This window comes from Gadus chalcogrammus, chromosome 4 (assembly GCF_026213295.1).
Source record: "Gadus chalcogrammus isolate NIFS_2021 chromosome 4, NIFS_Gcha_1.0, whole genome shotgun sequence".
Taxonomy (NCBI): Eukaryota; Metazoa; Chordata; class Actinopteri; order Gadiformes; family Gadidae; genus Gadus; species Gadus chalcogrammus.
The window spans coordinates 16,033,982-16,060,075 of record NC_079415.1 but is presented as its reverse complement, the minus strand read 5'-3'; the positions used below and the strand labels follow the sequence as shown (position 1 = coordinate 16,060,075).

The following is a 26,094-nucleotide window of genomic DNA, read 5'->3' as shown; positions in this document are numbered from 1 at the left end:
ATCTCTCCCAGCTCCTCCATTATTCACCAGGTATTGTGAGGAGGCGTACCTGGTGCACGTAGCGAACACAACGCAGGACCCAAAAGGACGACACACCGTGTGTATAGCGTTTCAATACAGATAGTCTTTTATCAGTCACGTTCCCCACCACCCCCCACCCCTGTGAGCAGCGCTTAGGTAAACCGGACAGGTAGAGCAGGTCTCTCCCTCTCTCTGTCCCTCTCTCTGTCCCTCTCTCTCTATCTCTGTCTGTCTCTCCCTGTCTCTCTGTCTCTCCCTCTTTCTGTCTCTCCCCCCTCTTTCTGTCTCTCCCCCCTCTCTCTCTCTCTCTCTCTCTCTCTCTCCCTCCCTCCCCCTCCCTCTCTCCCTTCGTGACCTCGACCTAGAGCGGCCGTATCACACTTTATTTTAAGCTAATGTGTCGCAGCCGTTGAATAATTTAACTCCATCCGGAGACGGGAGCGATTGGGTTTTTTGTAATTCTCTGTGGCCGTTCCTCTGCTTTTAATTATTCCTTATTCTCCGGTGTTTGGTGTGTGTGTGTGTGCGATGCTTTAATTATCATCAATCACTAAGCTGTTTATTAGCACTGGGGGCCGCCACCGCGCCGCTGAGACGGATGGTGCCGGAATACCCCGCCATTATAGGAGGACATACATCAGCTCGGCGTCGGGGGCACAGCCCGCGCGTGTGAGAGAGTCTACGCGTGTGTTTAATGTGTGTGTGTGTGTGTTTGTTTGTGTGTGTGTGTGTGTGTGTGTGTATGTGTCTGGGTGAGGGTGTGTGTGAGTGTGTCTGTGTATGTGTGTGTTTGTGTGTGTCTGTGCGAGTGTACGTGTCTGTGTTTGAGTATGTGATTCTGTCTGTGTGAGGGTATGTGTGTGTGTGTGTGTGTGTGTGTGTGTGTGTGTGTGTGTGTGTGTGTGTGTGTGTGTGTGTGTGTGTGTGTGTGTGTGTGTGTGTGTGTGTGTGTGTGTGTGTGTGTGTGTGTGTCTGTGTGTAATGTGTGTCTTTCAGTGTGTGTGTGTCTGTGTCTGAGTGTATGCTGGGGGGTGCCAGGTGTCTGGCCTGCACTGCAAGGCTCAGTGAGAAAACCTTTGCCCCTTAATGACCATGGATATATAGTGTTGCCTTTGTCACATTTGGGATTTTATGTTGCCACTTCTCCGCCATTTTGTGATGACTCGAGGGAGCTGTAGTAAATAAACATAAATAAGCCGTAAAACAGGCTAATCAAAAAGTTTCTTGAGAAACGCTGTGGCAGATTCTAACATAACAATGTCTCCCCATAACTCTCAAAAAGTAATTCTAAACAATGACCAGAACACCATTATTCATAAACATTGCTATGCTCCAATGTTCCTTAATGATGGTGGCCATTGTGATGTGACGTCAAAATGGAAATGCCCTACATATTGAACAAAATTATATACTAATATGTATCTATACACAGCTCCCTCCCAGATGAGACTCTTGTCTCATCTGAAGATAAAGTTATTGAAACAATGAAACCTAAAGAGTTATATTTCAATGAGGATTTACATTCTGGCTATTCATATTTGAGTCATGCAACCAGAAGGTAAAGAGTAGGCAAGCGCTGATATGGATATGTTATGGGTAAAAATATGCAATAACACATATGTTATTGTCATTTGGTATCGTATTTTTTTTAGAGAAAAAGGCTAAGTACATACCCTGGACACCAGCAGGCCCAAGGCCAGATCAAGGATCATTCGTTTCACAAGACCGAAGCGTGCTTCTAATGAGGCGAGAGGAATCAATACATGTGTTGTAACTAGCTCAGACATCTGGTATATAGCAGGGGTCGGGAATGGGTATAAATTGGAAGAGCCTCACCCATACAGATATGTGCTAAAAAAATGCCAAAGAAGAGTTTGTACAATTATGAATTGCAAATTAGTAATGATGTAAAATAAGCCCAATGTCGTCACAAATGTCAACTTTTCTGACTTGTTTCTTTGAATCGATATAAAATGCAAAAGCTTAAGTGTATACTGTATTGTCGAGGATGAATAATGAATGGATCAGATCTGTAAGTGGTATCGTCAGGCAAATCTTCCCAGATTAAGACTCTACTGTATTAGCAAGAGGCATCGCTGAATGCTTAGGGGAGGGTGAGACGTTGAATGGGATGTAGGTGCGTTGTGAGAGCTATTACAGAGTAATGTAATGTGTAAATGTTCAGAACAGACCTAGCCGTCCGTCAGCTATTAGTGAGTGAAATGCTCTGTGAGAATATCTGTTTCTATTTGACTGCACCTGCCACCGTCTGAGAGAATTTCGATTTTAACCAGCTCCCGGCTCCTTTCTGACCAATCAGTTGGTTGTTTAGTTTAACAATGTTTTCTCTTTTGCTCCTTTCTGCTCTCTTTTCAGAACTCTGGAATCTGATCAACCGCACCTTTAAGAGGCTGTACATGCCTGGCGTGTGTGTGTCACTCCCCCCTAACCCTCACCTGCGTCTACCCCAGAGGGGAGGACCACGCCACCTTTAAGAGATGATACATGCATGCCGTGTGTGTGTGTGTGTCACTCCCCCCTAACCCTCACCTGCTTGTCCCCCAGAGGGATGACGAGGGCGGGCCCCATGCTGGGCAGGCTCCTCTGCCGGCCGTGCCTCCAGCTCCGCAGCGCCCTCTGCTGGGTGTCCAGGCGGCGGCGCTCCCTCTCCACGCTGCGCTGGCCGTCCCGCAGCCGCTCCAGGCTCTGCTGGTACTCCTCCAGCTGGCCCTCCAGCTCCTGCCTCTCGCGCCGCAGGCTCTCCGTCTGCAGGCCGCAGCGCCGCTCGCGCTCCTCCAGCCGGGCCTCCAGCGCCCCCTGCTGGCCGTCCCGGGCCTGGCACTCCCTCTCCCAGCGCTGTCGGTCCAGACGCAGGCGGCCCTGCTGCCGCAGCGCCGCCGCCGCCTCCTCCCGCCGCTTCTCCAGGTTGCGCTGCTTCTCCTGCTCCTGCAGGGAGGGGCCCCGCACGGAGGAGGAGGAGGAGGAGGAGGAGGAGGTGGGGGAGGTGGAGGAGGTGGAGGAGGAGGCGTGGGACGGGGGCCTCTGGCCGCGGACGGAGGAGGAAGTGGAGGAGAGGAGGAGCTTCTGGACCTCGTGGCAGCTGTCCTGGATGCTCACCACGGCCTGGGGGGAGCCAACCATGAGGACATGTGGTATAAATATCTCACGAAAAAGAGAATCATTACTATTTTGCCTGTTTCCATCACTCTCTCTCTCTCTCTGTCTCCCTCTGTCTCTCTCTCTCTCTCTCTCTCTCTCTCTCTCTCTCTCTCTCTCTCCCTCTGTCTGTCTCTCTGTCTCTCTCTGTCTCTCTCTCTCTCTCACACTCTCTGTCTCTCTCTCACTCTCTGTCTCTCTCTCCCTCTCCCTCTCTCTCTCTGTCTCCCTCTCTGTCTCCCTCTCCCTCTCTCTTTCTCTCTCTCTCTCTCTCTCTCTCTCTCTCTCTCTCTCTCTCTCTCTCTCTCTCTCTCTCTCTCTCTCTCTCTCTCTCTCTCTCTCTCTCTCTCTCTCTCTCTCTCTCTCTCTCTCTTTATATACAGGTACAAATATACGTACACACATACAGGGTTCATGTTGTGTTTACATGTCCTAAAGCAGGGTTACAATGCGCTACAATGTGTTGCGTGGGCCTACGCGTGTGGCACAGGCTTTGGGGTGAGCTGAGATGAAAGCCGCTGATGAACTGTTTCTTAAGAAGTAAATACGTCACCTGCAGACTGTAAAGCAACTGTGTCAGGCTTTGAACACTCTGGGCAACCTGCAAAGGAGAGAAGAGACAAGCAAAGGCCTGAAGCGACTCATGCAGGAAGCAAACAACTCAAAGGGATGTTGTGAACTCTTTAAGTGACAAATTTGAGCACATTTCACTTTTGTGTAAACTTGAGGTTTTGAGAAGGCTGTCAAAGGAAGAATCCTCCATGTCAGCCTCAGGGGAGTGACACTGACATGTTTGTGGAACAACATGGAACGACATCAGGGTAATTCCCGGTCCTAACACTACTCTATTTATGGGAAATGTTTGTTTTTATGAGCTCATCAATAATTAACATTGGATTGAATTCTAATTCCGATTGACTACTAAATAAATAATTCAGGTAAATGCAAGCAATCTAAAGCCACACGTCTACGGGGAGAGGGAAAGAGCTGAGGGCAGTATTAACCACTGGCATGCACTCTGACCAATGCTACTATTATAACATTCAGAGGTGGACGTCCGGTAAAGGTAGAAGCGGCCCCTTGCTGTGTTCTGAGACAACCGTAGTCAATCTATGCTAATTTAGATCTATATTTCTAGGTATTTTTCAAACTCTGATACCGTTGCACAAATCCAAAAGAACTCACTGTTATAATGAATACAAAATGCTATACACAAAATACAAATTACTAACTAAATATCTAAATAAATAAATAATAATAACTAAATAAATACAAATAAAGACAGACATTCCTAAATAAAGAAGCGCTCCTCATGTGGCAGGTGGTCTTCTGGTCTACCTTGATGCTGGCGCAGTCCCCCGGCCCCCTTCCATTCTGCAGGTGAGTCAAACTGTTGAGCGTGACAGAATCGCTCCACTCTGCCTCCCCCTCCCCCTCCCCCTCCTCCTCCTCCTCCTCCTCAAACAGGGAGCCGGCGTCATGCAGGGGGGAGAGAGGGGAGAGGAGCGGGGGGCTGGGCGGGAACACAGAGTCGCTCACGGTGTCCGGGCTGCAGGGGGAGACGGCCAGGGGCTGCAGCATGGTCTTCAGGTTCTCAGCTGGGGGAGGGAGGAGAGAGGGGGGAGGGAGGAGAGAGGGGGGAGGAGAGAGGGGGAGGGGGGAGAGAGGGGGAGGGAGGAGAGAGAGGGGAGGGAGGAGAGAGGGGAGGGAGTAGAGACGGGGGGAGGGAGGAGAGACGGGGGGAGGGAGGAGGGACGGGGGGAGGGAGGAGGGACGATGGTCAGTACTGAGGGGTCACAGGACGATAGAAGTTTACAGCACATTTTTGCTTTCAATCATTTGTTTTTTATTTGTATTTGTTTCTATCGCAAAATTTCTATTTTCTCTGCTTCTGAATCTTGAGCTGCTGTGACAAGTGAATGTCCCCAGTGTTGGATTCATAAAGTTTGAGTTCATTTTATATTAATAATGATGCTTCCACACTTCAACAATGCTCAAAATGCAATCCATCCAACTAATATCATTTGCAATATTGTGTGTTATGTATTATGTGTGTGACGCACAGAATTCACGAAAATAATGTTTGGCAGCAACAGATAAATAATAAAGATGATATTACCATAATCTCTCTCGATTCACTTCCCTCAACCTGGTATCAGTGATACGAATGCGTCAATGTTTCCTCTTTGAATGCGTACACACAGTCAGTTACCCAACCTTATTGGATGCATAATTAAGAGTGTATGTTCCTTTTCGTAAAGCACTATTGACGACACTGTGTCTACCACAAGTCAGGGGACAACTGTACAGACAGACAGACGGACAGACGGACGGACGGACGGACGGACGGACGGACGGACGGACGGACGGACGGACGGACGGACGGACGGACGGACAGACAGACAGACAGACAGACAGACGATACATATAGATGGCGGGACCTACTCTCCTGCAGCGCGGCAGCCAGCCACACGGCGGCCTGTGGGACCTCCTCGGCGTGGGGCTGCACCCGTATGCGGGACTCCAGCTGGGACACGTCCATCTTCCAGTGGAGCGCGATGGTCTCTGCGTAGATCCCCAGCTTCTCCTCCAGGCTGGAGACGATCTGCTGGTCTCGGCTCATCAGGCTCTCTGGGGAAACACGTTTTAATAAGAATAAGAATGTTGTAACGCACAAAGTAGCAAGGTGAGAGTATGGGGTCGATGTGTGTCAGGGTGGGCTTTGTAGCTGAATGACGATGCCAGGGGGTCTTCTCCTAAGAAGTCACCTTGCAGTTTGTGGATCTTTTGAATGCGGGCCTCGGCCGCTCGCTTGTCGTCCTCTGATTCGCTGGTGTAGTCGTCCTCTTCCTCTGGACAGCTGGAAAGATAGAGCGACAGACAATCAGCTGAAAGCAGACCAAACGCTAGACAGACAGTCCAAACAGGCGGACAGACAGACAGTAAACTCCGACAGACAGACAAAGCGATTAAAAGGGAGTCCAAACAGACGGACAGACAGACAGTAAAATCAGAAAGACAGACCAAGCGATAGACAGACAGTCCGAGATCTGGTTCAGACTTGGATGACTACTCAGTGTAACATTTTTGCTACACACGACTCCTCAGCCTGTCGGCTTCTGCGGTTGAAGTAGTCTTTCCCGGGTGCTCACCTCTCCACGGCCTCGCGGATCAGCCTCATCCAGGCGTTGCGTTCGTCCTTGGAGGCGGCGTGGACCTCGTACATCTCGGGGCCGGCGGCCGAGGCGCTGATCAGGAACATGCCCCGCTCCTCGTTGGCCACCTCCCGCACGATCAGCTTCTGCAGCGAGATCACCGAGGGCTTCTGGTCCTGAGGGTCAGGGGTCGGGCAGGGGTCAGGGGGTCAGGGGGTCAGGGGGTCAAGGCTCAGGGGTTTGTTTGTTCATGAAAGATAAGGCTGGTACCCCTCTTACGCACTTATTGTATGTTGTGTGTTATCTTTTGTGCATCTTATCCTAGCTATCTTTGTTGTACACAGGGAATGGGTTAACCTTACAATTGTAAGTGCTTCTGACTTGTTTCTATGAATATCTTTAATGTTCTTCTGACAAATGTACTTATTGTAAGGCGCTTTTGATAAAAGTGTCTGCTAAATGCTCTAAATGTAAATGTACTGGATAACTCGTTGATGATCAACCCATTATAACTTTTCATCCTGGCTTTGATCAAACATCTGCTACCAACATCATTGCTACAAAATCACTTTGGCGTGCCGTTTCAGCCTCAGAGCATTTTGAATGGCCGCGCCCGCCACAATTGTTAACTATAGCAGAATAGCCCTTTGGTCTGTGTGATAAGATATTTAATAAAGCACTTGTAGAAATTAACAAACCCCTCATTGACCGACGGATATTGACTCAAAAAGACCAAAGTTCCATAATGCCATTATTGTTCGGGAGGCTCATGCTTAATGCTCTTCGGTAGAATCGGTACAAGGAAGTAAATTTGATGTTTTGGTGAAGCCAGGAGAGACGGTTGGGATGGGTTGATTACCAAGACCGGTATTTTCTTTTTAAACAAGCACTCTAGTGGGAGTGGCTCAACTGTTGTGCCATCAGCATTTTTGTCAAATACACAGTGTTGGGTTCTTTGTTCACGAAGGACCTTATCTGCAAGTACAGCAGGCTAGCCTGGCTGTTGCCAGACCAAGCTCAATCGTAGATTGCACGTTGGTCTGGGGAAGCTGCTGTCATTTTCTTCAGCACAAGAGGCTGTGATCAATGGGCCTAGTTCAAATGACTCTGTACGCAATTGGCTGCTTGACGTCGCTTCCCTGTCGTCATTGTGTTAATCCAGCCAATAGCGCACCAGGGGGAAAAGCCAGCATGGTGATTGACTCCTGCAAAAACGTATCGAAACTAGAAAGAAATGTATTACTTTTCTCCAGACCCTTTGCAGGGCGAACTCAAATCGCCGGCAGAATGGGCAGGCCTACCCAGTCTAATAGGAGGCTTGAATTTGATTACACTAGCTAGCTCATTGGTTTGTATACTTACAACACTGACTTTGTATTTATTTTTGTAAGTGTGAGCATACAGGTTAAAATCTGATTATTATTATTACTTATCATTTTTTTGTTATTTTAAACTGTTTCATTATTTGACATACAGAATAAATGCATTTAATAGTATACTGGTAAGTCTTACTTAGCCACCTGTAATATCTGCTACTATATACATATATAAACTAATAAACTACGAACCACAGCAGCAAACACATATTTCTGGTCCTTCTCCTGCAGGAAGATGAGCGTGTCTGCGAGGAGAAGCGCCATCACATCTGCGGAAGAAATGACAAAAAAGATCCTTATTCAGAATTACATATTATTATCATGGAGATTAAACCTTTTAGAGAAAAACTACAGTGGAGTAGAAATGTGAAGAATGCTCCGTTGAAGAGCATTGGGTGGTCCTACCTTTGAGACGCCCGGTGGCGGTCTTCCACAGCAGCAGCCCCTGGTGCTTGAGGACCTGGCCCGGGCGCATCATGTCCTGCTTGCGGAAGATGTGGCCGTTCTTCAGCTTGGCCGAGCTACGGCTCTCCGTGCGGGTCCACACTTCCTGTAGCCTCTGAACCCGCTCGTACTCGCTGACGCGGAGGTCCACGGCGGCAATGACCTCGCGGATCTGAGCCAGGGCCTTCAGCAGGTCTGCGTGTTCCTGGGTGGCCTCTGGGGTCAACGTTACAGACGTAGGAATAGATCTTAGCTTGTACGGAAGAAATGTAGTGGAAACCTGAGTCAGCAATGATATCACAATTTCTACAAATTAGTTTGTTTAGTACTTGATTACGGTTTGTATCATTTCTCCTTCCAACCTCCAACGGAGTTGTGTAAGATTGCATTTGTAACCGACACTGTGGCCAAGATGTGTTTTATCAATCACTAGGCCAGTTTAGACTGGGAGAACCCCTTTTGGTTTCATTGTTTGCTTCAGTATAACACACTTCAATAGTTTAGACAAGGAAAAAAAGCATTTGGTTTCATAGTTTGCTTTCTTATATCACAACTCAATGGTTTAGAATAGGGAACCTCTTTTGGTTTCAAGTTTGCTTCCTTATAACACACCTCAATAGTTTACACCAAGAAAACCTCTTTTGGTTTCAGTTTTGCTTCCTTATCATGCCTGTTTGTGTGGAAAATGTCTCAGTGAAGATGCTTGTTATATGGTGCCGGTGTGTCCTCCCAGTATCATGCTCCATTAAACCAAATACTGTTCTGTCAAGAACTTTCCTACAAGAAATCCTTTTGTCCTCACTGACCTTGCGTGTATTTCAGAATCCTCTCCAGCAGCACGGGGTACTTAGTGATCCTTTGGGTCACCAGCAAGATGCATTCTGGGATCTCCCTCCGCCTCACCAGAGAGTTGTTGCTTTGTTGCTTTAAAAGGTTCAATAAATGCAGATATTAATCAGTGATGTCATTTCCTGGCGTTAAAGACAACCTTTAAGAGCACTTTATTTGGATAGGTATTCCAATAATTAGTCTGTTACCTTAACAAAGGTCTGGAATCTCTTGTTGTTCTGCTGCAGCTCCTTGAAGAAGCTGACGGCGTCGTTGTGGTGGCTGCAGAACTCCCCATAGACCTGCTTCATCCTCTCTGCATTCTCCTCTGTGAACTGGAGCAACGTAAACTATCGTTAAAAATGTGGCAAGCCATATCAACATATATCTTCCCCCACCCCTATCAAACCCTAATTTACTAACCTGCACTAATAATGGACTAATAAGCAAGAGAAGGTTTTTTTCAGGTTACTCGCTGATTATATGCTTTGATTGGTCCCAGTCTCACTCGTAGCCTCACTCGTAGCCTCCATTGTAGTTCACTCGTAAACCTCCCTTGCTACCTCACTTGTAACCTCACTTGTAGCCTCACTTGTAGCCTCACTCGCAATGTCACTAGTAACCTCACTCTTAGCCTCATTTATGGCCTCAGTTGTAGCCTGACTTGTAGCCTGAATCGTAGCCTGACTTGTAGCCTGAATCGTAGCCTCCCTCCTAGCGTCACTTTGGATAAAAGCATCTGCTAATGCCTGCTAGAGTCCCTGTAGAAGGCCTCACCTGGTGCAGAAGGAGGTCCCCTATCTGCTTGATGAGGTAGCTGTCTTGCTCGGGGGCGGCGGCGGCGGAGCTGTGGCATCGCTCCCTCATGGAGCAGAAGAAGGCGTGGTGCAGGGCGAGCAGCTGGTCCAGGACGGGGAACAGCCGGTCCTGGGCCTCGGCGTCCAGCTGGACCTCCTCCCGCACGCCGCGCCGGAACACCTCCGCCATGATGTGCAGCGTCTGCAGGTGGTGGACCTCCGTCTGCATCAGCTCTGAGAGGGCAGAGACAGACGACATGAAGGACAGGGTGACTGAGGGCTTTAGGGTATGATGCTCAACAGTTATGCATGTTCATTCAAAAGTCAACTTAAAACCTATCTCTTCAGGACCACCTACAACATTTGACAAATCATCCTCCGCCATCTTCCACCCTCTCCCGCTCTCTTATTGTGTTGCCTATTGTTGTGGTGTTGTTTATTTTTTTCTTTTGTTTGAGTGTCTGTACTGTCTATATGTATTCCTTTCTTATTTGTAAAGTGTCTTTGAGTATTTAGAAAAGCGCTATAAAAAACTGATCATTAGTATTATTATTATTATTCAGCGGAGCCGCAGCCACCGATACGTGTCCTATTCTAGCCACGCACAGTGCTGTTCTCACCAGACACCAGACAATCATGGACAAATTTTCCGCACCTGTTGTCATATCTATTTATTCCCTCTCCTCCCCTCACTCCCTGCTATATCTTCACAAATGTTTTTCTGGTTGAATATTGCCGGAATGTGGTTCCATAGTTTTTTGTAGTGTTTTTGAGACGAGTTTCTTATCTTTTGTTTTACAAACGAATCACTGCCTGCTCCCTCTTCCTTCCTCACTTCGATCTACACCTGACCCAGACCGTAACACTCAACGTGCTATTAGTATAGCTTTCCCCTCTCTCCTGTACGCTCTTAATGTTATGGTTATGAGCTTATGTTATGCTGTGCTCTTAACATTACACTTAATGTTTTAGTGTGTTTTATTGGGATTCTTTACAGACTTATGAAGATATACTGACTTTAATGCTGTTGTTTAAGCAGTTTTTCTCTATGTAAAGTGTCTTAGTGCTGCAAAAAAAAATACATTTACATATTACGTATGTGCCATCGCCATCAATACGATATTATTATTATCTTTACTATGGAAATTACATGACACACAAACCCGGGCGTTTGGAGTGTAAAGCTGTGTCTTCTAGTAAGAACACTACCGAGTAAGCTGATCCTGTTCCTCTCCTCACCATAGATGACGTCCTGTCTCTTGACCTCCTGCTTGTCCTGCTTCTTGCAGAACTTGTGCTCCACGTTGAGGCTCCACGACTCTGCCTCAAACTCCACCGCGCCGGCCGTGAGGTCGTTGCCCACCAACGAGTCCACGCAGTCTGGAAAGGGAGAGGTACGACACCATGAGATAAGATATATGACGTCTCACCCTTCAGAATTTATATTTATATCTACAGTCTGATAGCAGGCGAGCTCAATGCTGGGTGAACGGGGTTGTCCACTTTTTTTTTGTTTTCGACCAATCGTGTTGCTGGAGGCGGAGATTTGTGAACGTTATTAGTGAACACAAACTCGGTCAGCCGTAGTTCACTGTAAAAATTGTGTCTGTAAAGGTTTCAAATCCACACTGTGTGTGGACACTGTGCCAGTAACCACAGTGACTGGCACAGTGTGGTAATAAAATTATTAAAATCCCCTTCGTTAAGCTTCATCCACTCGCAATAATGCGTTTTCCTCAATAAATATCACCGCACCTAAACCTGAAACATCGAGAAGGACTTCTGGATCCCAGGTGAATCAGTATGTGAGAAGACACTCTGTGAGAAGACACTCTTCTAGAACAAAGGTTTCCTGGACCTTACCTTCTCCGATGGAGGAGTCTGTGGAAGTGGAAGAGGCTGCGGTTTGAGGGAGCTCATCCGATTGGCTGAAAATCCTCCAGCTGTCGGTCTCTGGCTCGGAACTTTCACTCTGCCTAATATGCAAGAAAATAGACATCATACATAAACCCAATATAGGAAACATAGAAATGATGTTAAAACAGGTTTAATTACAGTTGGACATTTGAAATGCCCAAACCTGCAGTCTACCAGGCATCCTTGGGAGAGGAACCTAACGTGCTCATTAATGACATGATTGTTCAACAAATCCCAGTAAATCTCTTTGGATGATAGCGACTGCTAAATGACATAGTAAATAGTCAAACAAATACCATAAAATCCGTCATTGATCGTGTCTCTAACAGGCTTTGAGGGTTCCTCTGACCTGTCGCTTGCGTTGGAGAAGCTCCCAGAGTGCGGGTTGAAGAGCAGGGCTCCCTCCCTCCTCTCCTTGGGGCTGCTGACCGGTAAGGACATGGTGTTGGGGTGAACGCACAGAGGGGGGCCGTCCCTCAGGGTAAAATCTGGAAGACAGGGAGCAGGGGGAGGCAACACATGATTACGTTTGTATAGTCTATTTTGTGGCCCTTATTAATCTGGATGGAGCTTCAGAAATTCAAATATTATGCTCAATTTCAATGGTAATATGATATATGCAAATATATTAACATGCAAGAGATTATGTAAATATATTAGAATAATATGGCAGAAAATGGTTCCTTACTTTGCCTGTGAAGTGGTGAAACAAGTTAAAGTTTTACAGGAAAACTAGCCACTCCGTTTGCTGACACAAAAATGATTCATAGGTGGTTGGCCACATTCAACACATAACACCTACAACGCTGATGACCTTTGAACTTGCTTTTAGACTCACTTTGTGGAAGAGAGGCTGTTCTGTTCTTCACCATGGAAACGGCATACTTATCCTGAGGCTTCTGGGTAATATGAAGGAGAGGTTGGTGAGAGGCTGACTGTATGAGCAGGAGACTTAAGCCAAACACTGTGAAAGCCTCAATGATATTGATCATACCTTCAGACATGGAGGGACAGAGTCCTTACAGCCTTTGTGGACCATGGACATGCACCCTAAAGGAGAATAGTGAGCGTTAAGACCTTATTGTACATGTTCTTTAAGGGTAGCTTGAAACCCTTGGTGTCATTTCTGAGAGGTTGTGTATGTCGATGAAGACTGGGACGTACTGGAGCAATGCAGAAGGTCCCGTCCAGAGGCAGGCTTTTCACAGATCAGACACACGGTGGGTCCCAGGCAGGAACCAGTGGCAAACTGGTGTCCATTTAGCTGTCTCTCCTTGGCCTCTCTGTCCTTGGCCTTCCCCTTGAAAGGCCAAACAAGAGACACATACAGTGAGTAGAGAAGGCACACCCAAAATCTTAAACATGCACAGCTGTAAGGAAACATCCAAAATATGATAAATTATATATGAAGTACGATATTCATAATATTATTGGTTTCGTTGACGACTGGTCAGAGTCTATCGGGAGAGACTGTGTCCATCTCTAAAACCCTACCAACACCCACTATGAATACCTTAAATGCAAATATTCAGTGTGTCAATCTTGTCGTAATGTAAGGCGCTGTCTGTACATAAGTTAAGATCTAGAAACAAATATAATAGTTCAGATTGGACTCCTCTAAGGTGGAGGGTACCTTGCTCTTGTTGCGTGTGCTGGTCATCCGGTTCTTCAGGAAGCTGAAGGTCCGGATCACTTTGTACTTGTCCGAGTCCGACTTGGACGGGATGTTGTACTTATCAAACTCTTCCTCTTCGATTCTGCCCACATGTGAAGGGAAACGATAACCATGAGAACCTTAAATAAATGATCCATCCTTCACATGATTCAAACCGGACAACACAAAGTCCAGGGCGATTGGATAGAAGATGGTTGGTTAGTTGACCCGACGACGACTTGCACGGTTAAAATGTCAACACACAGTATCTGTAAAAGGACAGGTTACGGTACCAGGTGTCACAGAGACTTGTACATTGGTTAATACTCATCACACACAGTCATTGTGTTAGCCACCGACATAATGAAAGTGCATCCAGTGAATGTGGAACCTGTGGTCGGAAAGAACAAGCACGGGCTCCTTAGAGTCTGACCCCTGTGGCGTCAATGTGTAGTTAGTAACGACAAGAGACAGGAATACATGCAAACCAGAAGGTCATGGGAGTTTCTTTACACAACATTAGAGACGGCTGTTAATTCCTCATTTAGGACATTAGCCACGAAGCTGAAAGGGATGAGGAGACGAAGAGAGAGGGCGATGTGTAGATCGGTTGCAACAGGCAAGACCCTCAATGTGTGGTTTAGTGATGGGATGGTGGTTAAGGGAGGCTGTTAGCCAGGTGAAGCCACATACTCTTTAAGAAACTCAGATAAAGTGAGATGTTGAAGGGACTCTGACAGCCCCGTGACGCCTTCATCGTCGGCCGACTGGGCCCGTCTACGTAACCTGACCTCCCTGTGGGAATCACACGTGCACATAAAACACACACACACACATGGAGAAAACACGGTGACACTGCAGGTGGCGAAAGGGATACAACAACCAAAATGGAGGCAGGATTAGGGTTTGGTTTGAGTGTTTGGTTTTGCGGGTTAGGGTTTGGTTTAGTTTGAGGTTTGAGGTTTTAGTTTCAGGGTTAGGGTTAAATTAGGATTAGGGTTGGGTTGGGTGATTAGAGTTTTATTTGAGGTTTTATTTTAGGGTTGAGGTTAAGTTTGAGGGTTTAGTTATGGCCTTTCGGGTTAGGTTAGAGTTTGGTTTTATGATTTGGTTTTAGTGTTTATTGTAGGTTTTAGGATAAGGGTTTGGTTTCAGATTCGTTGTTAAGAATCTTTAACAATTTAGGAATGGATCTCTTATTGATTTAAAGGTGCAGTGTGTAGAATTAAGTGGCATCCAGCACAACAGATTTGGCACGAATAAATAATAAGTATGTTTAATTAGTGTATACACCGATTGAGTAAGAATGGTTATGTTTCGTTTCCTTAGAATGAGCCCTTTATATCTACATAGAGGTGCATGGTCCTCTTCAAAGGAGCTTGCCATTATGCACCGCCATGTTTCTACAGTAGCCCAGAATGGACATTAGGCTCTAGAGAGGACGTGTATTTATAAATGCTACTACAATCCGAAACAATGAACAATCATAATCGCTATCTCAGTTTTAGGTTATTACCTATAGTTTTACAAACTGAGTATCTAAATAAAATATATAAATCTCTCAAGGAACCTCTTTTTTGGTAGCTGTCGTAGACAATGATATCATCTTGGAACAGTACAGGCCATCATAGCTTCTCCTAAATCGATGGAAAGGTAGAGGTTATGGGGGTATTCAGTTGGTAGCAATCTGCAACCTCACCACTAGATGCCGCTAAACCACACACTGCCCCTTTAAGGCGCAGGCAAAGGTAAATACTTGATTGTTTTTATCTTCATGACATTTTTAGAAGAGTAACACTACTGAAACTAGGGTGAGGTCAATACACATGTAATAACAATAAATAATCCAAATAACTTCAACAATTTTGGGTGACCTTAAGCGTCCCAAAAGTGTAAAAGAAAACGCAGAAAGACTGGACAATGAAGACAGCATGAGGGGGCACTAGAGGGCGCCACAGAGCTACAGCGCAGTCTAAGAGCAACAGCAGCACGTTAAAGCACCAGGCAGTTGGAATGGTCCCCTGAAGCCAGGATACTGTACACCAGGAAGAGGAAAGATTAACTGGCTCCTTTCAATACAAGGTAACATTGTCTAGGGATGACAATGAGGGGTTTTATAACATTTAAGTTCATGATACCATATCACATCATCGTTACCATGGTAAGCACAGAACAAACGGTCTTGCTGGACTGGAATAACTGGAGCCAGGTTATAGAAAAGCAAACTGCATAAGATTAATGATGCTAGTTCATTGATAAGATTAATAAAGATTAATAACACGATAAACTACATTATATAAACATTGTCATAAAATGCAGATAATGGCAACCTATCTCTGTCTCAATTCTGTGCATTTGTACTAAATGAATGTACCCTGACATTGTTTTTGATGATGGTCACTGGTCTTATATTATGATAGATTATGAATATCTTGCATACCTCTTCCTCTTGATCTACAGTAGGAAAACAATGACCTTATATACACTTGATTAATACCACACCATATCACCTTATATCCTAAAACCTCATAGATCTTAAATTATCGCATCATTATTGTAAATAATTCAGTTGTGGAATAAAGCCTGAACACTCATCACATGCTTAACACAAAGGTTTATAAAATATCCCATTTCAAAAGTGTTATAAGAGATAAGAATTTTACCTTTTTTCATGGGTCAGCTCTGATTGGCTGGTGGCTCTCTGCTCTGGAATACAAAATGAAGACATTTGAGGTCAAACCAACTAACTTAAAGAGGGGCTCAGCAAATCCATGTGGATTATATGAATGCATATCGGACAACCAATACCAAGGAGCGAGTGAATATCAACAAACATTCATCCTCTGATGTCCTATTGATAATATTCATCGTGTAAATCAATGTTGTTAGTTAGGAATTCAGCTATTAATCATAATGTTATTTTCCTTGGTCAGCGTATGGTTCTGTGTGTGTGTGTGTGTGTGTGTGTGTGTGTGTGTGTGTGTGTGTGTGTGTGTGTGTGTGTGTGTGTGTGTGTGTGTGTGTGTGTGTGTGTGTGTGTGTGTGTGTGTGTGTGTGTGTGTGTGTGTGCGTGCTTGTGTGTGTCCATCCACCATTCAAACGTTGTCTGGTCCGGTTCAAAGAAAGGACAGCCTTGCCAACGAGCAGTTTTCCAGACCGAACACAGAGCATAAGGCAGGTAGTCATAGAGACAGGAGCCTCCCACCGTCCACCAACCATCACCCAGATACGGCTCCTTGAGCACTGACTGTTTTGCAATGACTTGAATAAGACTACCATGCCAGAGCTGCCTTACACCTCCAACAGCTTTTATGAGTTGTATTGTTATCTATGAAATTCACAGTTCGTTTCGTAAAACTTACCAAACAGTAAATATCATAAATAACACCAAAAGTGATCTAAGCCCACAAGTGTTTCTTTAGCCATCTAGAGAAACACCAGTTTCAAATCATCCGTCTGAGGTCATGTGCTCAACTTTGCAGACGAAAGACAGACAAGGGGCCAGAGATAGCTTCACAGCAGCGGCGACCGGCCAGAGTTCCCAAGAGATCTTAGTAGAGGACGGCCCGCCTGCTACCAGACACCTGGCCTCAGTCTGCAGGAGGTCGGCCCTCAAGGAGCCAGCCTCCTGGGCCTTAAGTCCAGCAGGCTCACCAGACTTATTACAGGACAGCCACAGTCAACAGAAACTAGTTTTAATAACATGCATATGCACGCACAGACGTAGAAATACATACACATACACACACACACACACAGACACACACACACACACACACACGTACACACATACAAACACACACACACACATATACACGTACACACACATACACACAAACAGATACGTACATGGACACACAACAAGAACATCCACACCCAAACCCACACCCAGACAGCCATGCACACACACACACACACACACACACACACACACACACACACACACACACACACACACACACACACACACACACACACACACACACACACACACACACACACACACACATACACACACACACACACACGTGAATGCACAAGGACAAACACACAAGCACGTCATGGCGAAAACCACAACTCATTCCTGTTCACCAAACTATGACAAACATGCACACAAAGAGGAATAATTACAAACGCACATGAATGAGGTCAGCAATGCAACTCATGCAGTACTGAGAGAAAACAGGAGGAGGATATAAGGAAAACAAAGTACTTACTACCGGGGTGAAGCAGAGACAGAGATTTAGACAGAGAGAGGGCTTGGAGGAGAGATCGGCTGTAGCTGAAGTTGTGGAACACACCATCTACAGGGCAAAGTTCACAGAGGGCTGCTCACACACAGAACCACTGTAGAGGGGTAAGCATGTACAATCAACTCTGAGTGCCGACACAACACCACCGCATGCCATCAGCCTATTGCCTTAGTTTAGCTATCAATTAGTACAGGGGTAGGGGACGGCAGTTAAGGGAGAACTAGTACAAACACAACATTAGTGGTACATACATCTGAGGAGTTGGTTGTACTATACTGTACAGGTCTATGGACAGTTTCTAGTGTTAGAAATCAAACAAAGACAAACAAGAGGGCCTCAATCCCATTGGTGACGCGCATGCTAACGCTGAACAAACAACGCCCAGGCCTTGTGGGTTCCCTGTCGGTAGTACTGCTCTGCTGGTGGTCGAGGTCCCTGCTCACTAACCAGGGCTGGAGATGGGAGGGGGGCTGTCCCGGGACACCCCAGGGGGCCTCTGGCTGAGCTTAGAGGAGGAGTAGGAGTAGGAGCGCAGGCGGACCCCCTGGTCACACGACTCCTAAACGAAGAATACAGTCAGGTACACACAAATGTGTGTTTTACTGCAGTGTAGTAGACATGTATCAGTAACACTTTATAATAAGGTGCCATAATAAATAGCAAACTAGTCATGACCCAACCCTTTGTTATCATTTGTTAATTGTTACTAAAATATCTATTTGGTACAAGTTAATACTTTTTTCATCATTAATTAAATATTAGTTATTTGCAAAACCCTAACACATGACCCTAACCCTAACCCTAACACACGGCCCTAACCCTAACACACGACCCTAACCCTAACCCTAACCAGCGACACTCTGTGGTCAGTGAAAAAAAATGATTAACAAATAGATATTTTAGTAACAATTAACAAATATTAGCAAAGGGTTAGGTAATGACTAGTTTGCTATTTATTATGGCACCTTATTATAAAGTGTTATGTATTCCTCTATCCTTGTTGGTCCACTTCATATCGTAACGTAATGGAATATATCCCTTTCTTCTGTTGTTTTTATTTTATATATATTAAAATGGGATTGTGGTTAGAAAATCCTATCTAGGGATAGTTATTGCAAATGAGCTTAAACTACGAATACCACAATGCAATTATCAAATGACAAATTTCATAATGTGTCGGTGTGTCTGATTTGTCCATATACCAATAAACCTTACTTACTAAATAACTAGCTGTCAATTGTGTGTGGTACGAACAATATGTGTACTTATCTAACTTGGGGTCACCTGATATGAATGTGGGGTCGCAGGAGATTGCTGACCTAGATATTTGATGTTCTATTTTAACAAACGTTTTACAAATATAGACGTCCTTTGAGGGATACCATTACGTTTACCAGGTCATTGATAATAGTAGCAGATGTTGATTGGATCAAAACCATTTGCGTGGAAGCAGATGCACATAAGTGAGAGTTGGGGGTGAAAACATTTACAGAGCTGGTAAAAATGGGATCACAGGACAGAGAAGGGCTGGGAACCACTGACCTATATGGTGGGTTAGGAACCTTAACTCATCTCAAAGTATCTAAGTAAATCTTAACTACTACTACGCTACAACACGTTCTTTCCGATGTCTGGCATGAGGGAGTTCTGCAGGAGGCTCACCTGTGCGGGCGTGGCCTCACACACGGAGGAGGCCGACTTGGTGCGCGTGCAGGTGAGTTCGGGGGAGGGGTCGAAGGTGTCCATGGCGTCAGTGTCGCCCGGCCCGTTCTGGACGGCCGACCCCAGGTCCGAGAAGGGCGGCTGGGGCCCGGCGGTGCCGTCCTCCTCACTGTCCAGCTCCAGGGCCACCAGACTGGGACTGCAGAAGAGGAGAGAATGGGACGGGAAAGGGTGTTAAAGCCAAGAGAGAGAGAGAGACACAGGCACCAATAGCACTGATTTTAGCTTTCACTTTGTGATTTGTTAGATTTTCCTAAATCCGTTGACATTAACATATCCAAGCGACAGTTTCAAACTGTTTTTGCATACCGTTGTTAATCATTACTTTTCCTTTGTGTGTGTGTGTGTTTGTGTGCGTGTGCGTGTGGGTGTGTGTGAGTGCAGTTAAACATTAATACAAGATCTACAAAAAGTAAACAACAGTGATTCATGTAAATAAAAGTAAATAAACAAAACTGAAGGGTTGGGGAGGCATACATTTTCTTCTAATCAATATATATAATAACACATATATAATAAAAAATGGGTCTTTCCGTTGTAAATCGTCTATAAATGCCATGGCCGTGCTTGGACTGGCCATACGCTTCACCAACGGTGCACCACGGCGTCTAGAAATAAAGACTTTCACTTTTACTTTGTCAATGAAGTACAGGTTCTACCTGAGATCCTCAACCTCCAGAGTCGGACTCTCCTTCCGGTTCGGCAGATTCTCCGGCGTGGGACGGTCTGATCCGCCTGGAAAGAGTTCCCCGGAGAGAGGGAGTACAGAGGGGGCAAGAGGGCGAGCGAGCGGTGGCGGTGGTGGTGCGGAGGTATGCGAACGGTCCTCGGCCTGAAGGGGCTGGTGTGTGGGTGAGGGGGTGTCTGTCGAGCACGGGGCCACCTTCGGGTGCTCCTGGTCCTGCGCGCTGAAGTCGGCCCCTGAGCTGTCGGTGGTCACCCCTCCGATGTGCTGTCTGGCATGCTGCTCGGTCAAACTCTGAGGAAACGAGAGGAGGAAGCGATAACACTCGTGTTAAGCGGTAACACGCATTCACACGTCCCAGAGGAGATGGTTTGATGTACAGGGTTCTGATGGAGGTCCGTACCGGATGGGTGTTTTCTGTAGCCAGGACGTTAGTCCCGTCCAGGGGTACAGGATGGACGCAGAGAGCAGACAGATCCTGGGCTCTATTGGACTGTACAGGATCCTCTTTGGCGACTGTTGAGATAACCATTGGGAATGTGCATGTGCGTTCAGTTTAATGTTTTTACTACTGTTTATTAGAATTTGGCACACGCTAACCGGCAGATCTGTGCGCAAAGAGACCCAGATCATCAGCCCGACTAGAATGTCCCAGACTTATTTACCATCCATTTTATTCGTCCATACACACATCCGCTGCTTAAAGATCTAAACAACAACAAGGCCATCCTTAACTCAAACCAGAACAGATCCAAAAATGCACTAACACACACATACACGCACGCACGCCACACACACGCCACGCACGCACGCACGCACGCATGCACACACGCACACGCACACACACGCACACACACAGATAAAATAATATGCTACTGGTTTAATTATAAGAGAAAACCCCTAACCATCAAGAGAGCAGTATTAACCAAATATCTCCCAGCAGATACTTGGAAGGACCACAAAACCAACTAACAAAAATGCCTGCTGGGAAAACAGAACAAGCCATGCAAATGAAGGACAATTGCATCACGGAGAAATGATCTAATGCTGAATGAAAACATATGGTTCCGTGTCTCTCAATAAAAGCCTCATGCGTCACCCTTTCAAAGGCTTCACATTGTTTGGACCGAACATGAACATGGGATTTAATGTTCAATCATTAAAAGGTCAAAGGGTTTTGGGGTTTATGACCGGCTGCCAAGGCCCTATTCGCAGTGTCCACAGGGCTGATAAAAAGAGAGTGTAGCCTGCCACTGTCGGCTGTTTCCTGGTTCCCTGGCCTTTTCCAGGCAGGCTTTCATGTCTGAGTGAGCCATGTCAAAGATAATGGGAAGGAAATCCCGGACAGGACAGAGGCATTTCCTCCCTCTGCTGTGCTCAGGCACAGATCCTGAACTCTTTCCAAAGTAAAACAAGTCTATCCATGTTTTCCATTTTTCCCGCATGTGAGTCTGGGGCCGACGCCCGTTATGAATCACCGCTCCAAGGAACCCCGACCCTCAAACAACTTATTTCAGATGAAAAGTGCTGCAGTGGGTAACCTTGTAGGGCTATGGATTGATCCTGGTGCAAGTCTCGACTTAAATGCACAATGCTTTAGAAACAGAGGATAAGATATAAATCTGGACTCAAACTGACCTCTATGGGTTAAACACATGCTATTATATTGGTTACCTGGGGTGTTAAGGGGTTACTGGGTAACAATCAGACATTCAGACTTTACCTCCCCTAATCCGGTTCTAGTGAGTTACCACATGTCTTACTAGTAACAACTAGGGCCCGACCGATTCATCGGCCTGCCGATTTAATCGGCCGATTATAGCCTTTTTGAAAATATCAACATCTGCCAAAAAGACGCTGATTACAACCGATTATTATTATTTATTTTTTTTAGAAATGTTATTGCGCTTAGTATCCTGCAGATTGCGCTTATACTCGCCTTGCTAACTAACAACTTTAGCTGGAGTAAAAAAGAGGAGATTGAATTTTACCGTACAACATGAAAGCACGCTTGCTCAGGCAGCTGCGCGCTCACCTCACCAATGTACACAAGACGCGTTGTTTGAGCATGTTGTGCCTGTTTTTCTTTGGGTCCCAGGCCATGTTAATTTGTTATACTGTACACTCTAACGGTTAGACCATACTGCTCAGCACACAAGTGTTAGTCACTGCTCACGAGCGCAGCACATTGGGAGTTAGTTATTTATTTTACATTTTACATTACACTCATTTTTGACTGCAAATGTATTCTAAAACACTCAAAGGTTCTGCATTCAATTCACATATTCGTCAAAAGTGTTTAAAGTATATTTAAGGTATCAAAAACTACGTTTTATATGCTTTTTTTGTTTTGTTTTTAATCGGCCGATTAAATCGTAACGGTAATTTTTCTCTGAAAATAATCGGCATCGGCATCGGCACTCAAAAATCAATATCGGCCGGGCCCTAGTAACAACACATTATATGTGTTATTACAATCGATTTGCGTGTGTACCTTATTGTTTCCTGCACACAAACCATCCCTGACAATGAGGCTATTGTCTGTCGATGAAAACAGTGACCCAGACCAGACTAAATAAAAAAAACTAAACAACCTACACCGCTCTGAGCGACGCTGACCTTGGGGGGGGCTGGGACCTCAATGAAACTATTCAGCTGGGCACTGCCACTGTGCCCATGAGCAATAACGAACACGACTAGCTAGTGGGTGAGAAATCCCCCACTAGCTAGTTGGGGATGAATACATGTGTTGTCTCACACACACATAAACACACACACACACACACACACACACACACACACACACACACACACACACACACACACACACACACACACACACCCACACACACACACACACACACACATATCCCCCACACACTCACACACAGACATACTCTCATACACAGAAACAGACCCCCACACACAGGAACAACCATTTATAAAGTTAAGTACAAGTTATTTATTACCCATGCTGTACCCAGAATCCAGAATAGAGTTACTATTCATTATACCATTGCAGCCCAATGCACTTCAATGTCCCATTACCCAATCCCATATGTTTACACTGATTGGTGGATTCCATTTACAAATCACAAGTGCCTGGGACTGAGAAAGTGTGTGTGTGTGTGTGTGTGTGTGTGTGTGTGTGTGTGTGTGTGTGTGTGTGTGTGTGTGTGTGTGTGTGTGTGTGTGTGTGTGTGTGTGTGTGTGTGTGTGTGTGTGTGTGTGTATGCTTGTGTGTGTATGCTCATGTGTGTGTGTGTGTGTGTGTGTGTGTGTGTGTGTGTGTGTGTGTGTGTGTGTGTGTGTGTGTGTGTGTGTGTGTGTGTGTGTGTGTGTGTGTGTGTGTGTGTGCCTGTGTGTATGCTCGTGTGTGTGTGTGTGTGTGTGTGTGTGTGTGTGTGTGTGTGTGTGTGTGTGTGTGTGTGTGTGTGTGTGTGTGTGTGTGTGTGTGTGTGTGTGTGTGTGTGTGTGTGTGTGTGTGTGTGTCACACTGTAAACCAAGGATCTCTTAGATCAGCCTTTATAAGCCAATGAAGTTCCAGCTTGTTAACATTCTTCCTCTCACTACGATTAGGCAGGTTCACTGTCCATCCAAGTGAACATTGGGGAGGGACTGGGCATTGCATTAGCAGCTGGTTGTGGTGGATGAGGTGGTAGTGATGGTGGGTGTGGGTGGTGTTGGAGATGTAGGTGGAGGAGGTGGAGATGGGTGTGGTTGGTGGTGGTGGTGGTGTCATTTAAGGAGGTGGTTTGGGTGATGGTGGTGGTGATGGTGGGTGTGGGTGTGGGTGGTGGAGATTGTGATGTAGGTGGCTGTGGGTGGTGATAGTGGGTGGTGGTAGTAGTAGTGGTGGTGGTGGTATGGGGGTGGTGGTGGTAGTGGGGATGGTGGGGGTGGTGGGTGAACTCAGACAATATTGTGGTGGGACTAGCCTGTCCCCATTCCTGTCTTTGTCTAAGTGACAGGACAGATTCCTGTGCTCTCGCACTGAGTCACTGCAGACAGGCAAGTGGGCAACCATGTCCCCTAAAGGCACCGCGAGCACAACACAGACATGAGAAGAGGGGTCTGCTGCTGCTGCTCTAAAAGTGTTGTGTTAATAATACAAACACATTTCATTTATATAGCACCTTTCAGTGTCATTACTACTGGTGCTTAGCAGTGCATCAAAATAATAAAAGATTGATTCCGATTTGAAGCACATGCACACACGTGCACAAACACGTGCACACAAACACACACACACACACACACGCACACACAATTAATAAATCTGTCACTCAAAGAGAACAGCTTGTGGACTATAAAAACAAAAATGTGTTTGTTATGTGCTTGTTATTGTGCGTCAATCAAGCTACATCAGGTTTACAGCACATGTAAAAAGAACAGGTTTCCTTCCTTCAAAACCCTTTGTGACATGTTTTGAAGGCTCTCCACACCCAGCTAATCCAAAACGAAACAAACATGTCTGGTCAGTCACGCAGAGGGAGGGAGCATGATCAATGAATGGAGACATGCTGTTATTGTTGTTGTTGAGGTTACACTGAGGTTACATTAAAAAATATATACATTTCTTTCATTAATATTAAATCCCTTCATCGAGCGTGGTCTAGAGATAGACAGATTCCCGGCGGAGAGGCAGACAGTCAGATGGGCAAACAGACAGAACAATCAACAGACAGGCAGAGGCACAAAGACATAGCGATCAACAGACAGACAGATAGACAGAGCGAACCACAGACAGACAGACAGACAGACAGACAGACAGACAGAGAGGTAGAGAGACAGATAGACAGACAGACCGATCAACAGACAGACAGGCAGACAGACAGACCAATCCACAGACAAACAGACGGATCAACTGACAGACAGGTAGACAGACAGACCTGGTAGCAGGGAGTGGTCTTCTGTGTCCTGCTCATCGTCCAGGCAGAGAACGAGCGGTTCGGTGAACACCTGTTAGATGAAACCAACACAGAGGGATAAGCCGCACTGAGTCCCTGGTTGACTTTAACACTGTCCTACACAAGCCAAAGCCCAGAGCCGTAAACAAAACAAAACCGACAAATGCAAATTCAAACTACTAGCACCACACACACACACACACACACACATACACACACGTGAATATGCCTGCACAACATGCGTTCACTCACCCTCTCGCCCGGGGGCTGCTGCTCCACGACTGACTCCGTGCAAAGGTCTGCAGGAAATAAAGATCACATTTATCCAAGGGTGTGACTTCCTGTCAAACATACAACATATCGGTCGCTCTGGACCTCAGCGGGTGTAATGATTAAGGCTGGACTGCGTTCCTCGACTGGAGAATCCCAGCAGAGAAAAGGAAGGCTGCCCAGGTCTGGGACTATGGGAAGAGCTCCGACCCCCTAGTGGGCTCGGGTTTGGGGGTGGGGATGGGAGTGGGGGTGGTGATGTTATTTGTGGAGGATTAAGCATCAGATGGGTTGAGGTCAATACAGAGGTGGGGTTATAAACTTCCTGCTTTGGTCTACAAGTCGATATGTGCCTGCCGTCTCCATAACAACCATAAACACCCTATCAGAGATTAAGTGGCAGAGACAGGCGTGTGCTTGTGTGTATGTGTGTGTGTGTGTGTGTGTGTGTGTGTGTGTGTGTGTGTGTGTGTGTGTGTGTGTGTGTGTGTGTGTGTGTGTGTGTGTGTGTGTGTGTGTGTGTTTGTGTGTGTGTGTGTGTGTTTCCATACATGCTTATTCTTCAGAAAAGGGCGTGGAGGGTGGGTTTATTTTGTGTGTGTGTGTGTAGCTAGCGTGTGTATGTGAATCTGTGCGTGTTGCTCTTGTGCATGTGCATATGTGTGTTTGCACATATGGGCATGCATGTATGTGTTTGTACGGTATGTGTTTGCACGCAGGTGCATGAAGTTGTGTGTGTCTACGTGTTTATGTGTCTGTGCAAATGTATGTCTTTCTCTGTGTGTGTGTGTGTGTGTGTGTGTGTGTGTGTGTGTGTGTGTGTGTGTGTGTGTGTGTGTGTGTGTGTGTGTGTGTGTGTGTGTGTGTGTGTGTGTGTGTGTGTGTGTGTGTGTGTGTGTGTGTGT

General features: G+C 46.0%; 1 protein-coding gene across 1 annotated transcript in view; it reads right to left on the bottom strand.

Annotated features, from left to right (window-relative positions):
- Positions 1-26,094, bottom strand: part of LOC130380654 (rho guanine nucleotide exchange factor 28-like) — a 43,670-nt gene that overhangs the window by 5,881 nt on the left and 11,695 nt on the right. The window contains exons 8-34 of the mRNA XM_056587925.1: positions 25,172-25,218; positions 24,902-24,971; positions 20,412-20,524; positions 19,983-20,302; positions 19,264-19,462; positions 18,049-18,160; positions 17,566-17,652; positions 16,012-16,054; positions 14,042-14,143; positions 13,328-13,451; positions 12,859-12,994; positions 12,689-12,744; positions 12,533-12,593; positions 12,044-12,182; positions 11,641-11,753; positions 11,017-11,157; positions 9,758-10,011; positions 9,190-9,315; positions 8,959-9,076; positions 8,114-8,368; positions 7,901-7,977; positions 6,330-6,508; positions 5,946-6,037; positions 5,623-5,808; positions 4,516-4,775; positions 3,731-3,778; positions 2,572-3,144 (exon numbers count right to left, since the gene is read on the bottom strand). Coding sequence (XP_056443900.1) covers positions 2,572-3,144; positions 3,731-3,778; positions 4,516-4,775; positions 5,623-5,808; positions 5,946-6,037; positions 6,330-6,508; positions 7,901-7,977; positions 8,114-8,368; positions 8,959-9,076; positions 9,190-9,315; positions 9,758-10,011; positions 11,017-11,157; positions 11,641-11,753; positions 12,044-12,182; positions 12,533-12,593; positions 12,689-12,744; positions 12,859-12,994; positions 13,328-13,451; positions 14,042-14,143; positions 16,012-16,054; positions 17,566-17,652; positions 18,049-18,160; positions 19,264-19,462; positions 19,983-20,302; positions 20,412-20,524; positions 24,902-24,971; positions 25,172-25,218 — 4,031 coding nt within the window. The remainder of the gene's footprint in view (positions 1-2,571; positions 3,145-3,730; positions 3,779-4,515; positions 4,776-5,622; positions 5,809-5,945; positions 6,038-6,329; positions 6,509-7,900; positions 7,978-8,113; positions 8,369-8,958; positions 9,077-9,189; positions 9,316-9,757; positions 10,012-11,016; positions 11,158-11,640; positions 11,754-12,043; positions 12,183-12,532; positions 12,594-12,688; positions 12,745-12,858; positions 12,995-13,327; positions 13,452-14,041; positions 14,144-16,011; positions 16,055-17,565; positions 17,653-18,048; positions 18,161-19,263; positions 19,463-19,982; positions 20,303-20,411; positions 20,525-24,901; positions 24,972-25,171; positions 25,219-26,094) is intronic.